The sequence below is a fragment of the Peromyscus eremicus genome, chromosome 6, assembly GCF_949786415.1.
Source record: "Peromyscus eremicus chromosome 6, PerEre_H2_v1, whole genome shotgun sequence".
NCBI lineage: Eukaryota > Metazoa > Chordata > Mammalia > Rodentia > Cricetidae > Peromyscus > Peromyscus eremicus.
Window position 1 is genome coordinate 34,275,066 of NC_081421.1, and position 2,885 is coordinate 34,277,950.

The 2,885-nt window shown below is 35.4% G+C and overlaps 1 protein-coding gene across 1 annotated transcript; it reads left to right on the plus strand.

Annotated features, from left to right (window-relative positions):
- Positions 1 to 401: 401 nt before the first annotated feature.
- On the plus strand, positions 402 to 2,677 carry LOC131913031 (uncharacterized). Its single transcript, XM_059265377.1, has one exon. The coding sequence runs from the start codon at positions 505 to 507 to the stop codon at positions 2,572 to 2,574; it is 2,070 nt and encodes a 689-aa protein (XP_059121360.1). The 5' UTR covers positions 402 to 504; the 3' UTR covers positions 2,575 to 2,677.
- Positions 2,678 to 2,885: the final 208 nt, after the last annotated feature.

Sequence of the window (2,885 nt, forward strand, 5' to 3'; positions counted from 1 at the left end):
CCTAAATGAAGGGGAACACTATGTGTGTAAACTTTTATATCTTATTTGTCTTAAAAATTAGACTAAATTATAAAATGAATTTATAAAGATACAATATTCATCAGTGTAATAAATCTAAGAAAGCTTTTACATTTGCCAATTATCATTACAGGTACAAAAGATGTCATAGAGGAGAGAAACCCTCCAAATATACTCATTGTGCAAAACCATCTTCATATCATAGTCATCTTCAGAAGAATGAAAGTATTCATAATGGAGAGAAACCCTTTATTTGTATTCAGTATGGTGAAGGCTTTGCACACAACACTAGTCTCAGAATAAATAAAGGAAAACATATTGGAAAGAAAACCAATGAAAGTAATCAGTGCAATAATGCCTTCACCAGTGATGGTCATCTTCGAATACATAAAAGAATACATACTGGAGAGAAACCATATAAATGTAATCAATGTGGTGAAGTAAGTATATGTCTCATTAGTCTTCAAAGACATAAAGGAACACATAATGGAGAGAAACCCTATGAATGTAATAGATGTCGTAAAGCCTTTGAATATGCCAGTAATCTGCAAGTACAAGAGAGAACACATAACAGAGAGAAGCCCTACAAGTGTGATCAATGTGATAAAGACTTTTCAATACAGATTACACTTCAAATACATAAAAGAATACATGCTGGGGAGAAACCCTACAAATGTAATCAATGTGATAAAGCCTTTTTACTATGCACTCTTCTCCAAAGACATAAAAGAACACATACTGGAGAGAAACCCTACAAATGCAATCAATGTGATAAAGCATTTTCACGCGCCAGCCATCTCCAAAGACATAAAAGAACACATACTGGAGAGAAACCCTACAAATGTAATCAATGTGGTAAAGTTTTTTCACAAAACTTTAATCTCCAAGTACATAAAAGAACACATTCTGGGGAAAAACCCTACAAATGTAATCAATGTGATAAAGCGTTTTCACGAGTCAGTCATCTCCAAATACATGAAAGAACACATACTGGAGAGAAACCCTACAAATGTAATCAATGTGGTAAAGTCTTTTCACAAAACTTTAATCTCCAAGTACATAAAACAACACATTCTGGGGAAAAATCCTACAAATGTAATCAATGTGATAAAGCCTTTTCACAACAAAATAGTCTCCAAATACATAGAAGAACACATTCTGGAGAGAAACCCTACAAATGCAGTCAATGTGATAAAGCCTTTTCACAACACAATAGTCTCCAAATTCATAGAAGAACACATACTGGAGAGAAACCCTACAAATGCAATCAATGTGAGAAAGCCTTTTCACAACACAATAGTCTCCAAATACATAGAAGAACACATACTGGAGAGAAACCCTACAAATGCAATCAATGTGAGAAAGCCTTTTCACAACACAATAGTCTCCAAATACATAGAAGAACACATACTGGAGAGAAACCCTACAAATGCAATCAATGTGAGAAAGCCTTTTCACAACACAATAGTCTCCAAATACATGAAAGAACACATTCTGGAGAGAAACCCTACAAATGCAATCAATGTGATAAAGCCTTTTCAGGACACAGTAATCTTCAAATGCATAAAAGATCTCATTCTAGGGAGAAACCCTACAAATGCAATCAATGTGAGAAAGCCTTTTCACAACACAATAATCTCCAAATACATAGAAGAACACATTCTGGAGAGAAACCCTACAAATGTAATCAATGTGAGAAAGCCTTTTCACAACACAATAGTCTCCAAATACATAGAAGAACACATACTGGAGAGAAACCCTACAAATGCAGTCAATGTGATAAAGCCTTTTCAGGACTCAGCAATCTTCACACACATAAAAGGACACATTCTGGAGAGAAACCCTATGAATGCACACAATGTGGTAAAGCCTTTTCACGACACAGTCTTCTCCAAATACATGAAAGAATACATACTGGAGAGAAACCCTTCAAATATAATCAATGTAATAAAGCCTCTGCATATGCCAGTAATCTCAGAGTACATGAAAGAACACATACAGCAGAGAAACCCTACAAATGTAATCAATGTGATAAAGCCTTTTCACTACGCAGTCTTCTCCGAAGGCATGAAAGAACACATACTGGAGAGAAACCCTACAAATGTAATGAATGTGATAAAGCCTTTACATACGCCTTTAATCTCAGAGCACATAAAAGAACACATACTGGTGAGAAGCCATACAAATGTAGTCAGTGTGGTAAAGCCTTTTCACGACACAGCCATCTCCAGATACATAGAAGAACACATTCTGGAGAGAAACCCTACAAATGCAATCAATGTGATAAAGCCTTTTCACAACACAGTCTTCTCCAAAGACATAAAAGAACACATACTGCAGAGAAACCCTACAAATGTCATCAATGTGATAAAGTCTTTTCAGGACCCACTAATCTCCAAATGCATAAAGGAACACATGCTGGAGAGAAACCCTACAAATGTAATCAATGTGATAAAGCCTTTTCACGAGTCAGTCGTCTCAAAATACATAAAAGAACACATACTGGAGAGAAACCATATGAATGTAATCAATGTGGTAAAGCCTTTGTATGTGTAAGTACTCTCCAAATACATAAAAGAACACATACTGGAGAGAAACCCTACAAATGTAATCAGTGTGACAAAGCCTTTTCCCGACAATGTTATCTCCAAGTGCATAAAAGAACACATTCTGGAGAGAAACCCTACAAATGCAATCAATGTGATAAAGTCTTTTCCCGACAAAGTTATCTCCAAGTGCATAAAAGAACACATTCTGGAGAGAAACCCTACAAATGTAATCAATGTGATAAAGTCTTTTCACGACACAGTAATCTCCAAGTACATAAAAGAACACATAATGGAGAAAAACCCTACAAATGTAATCAA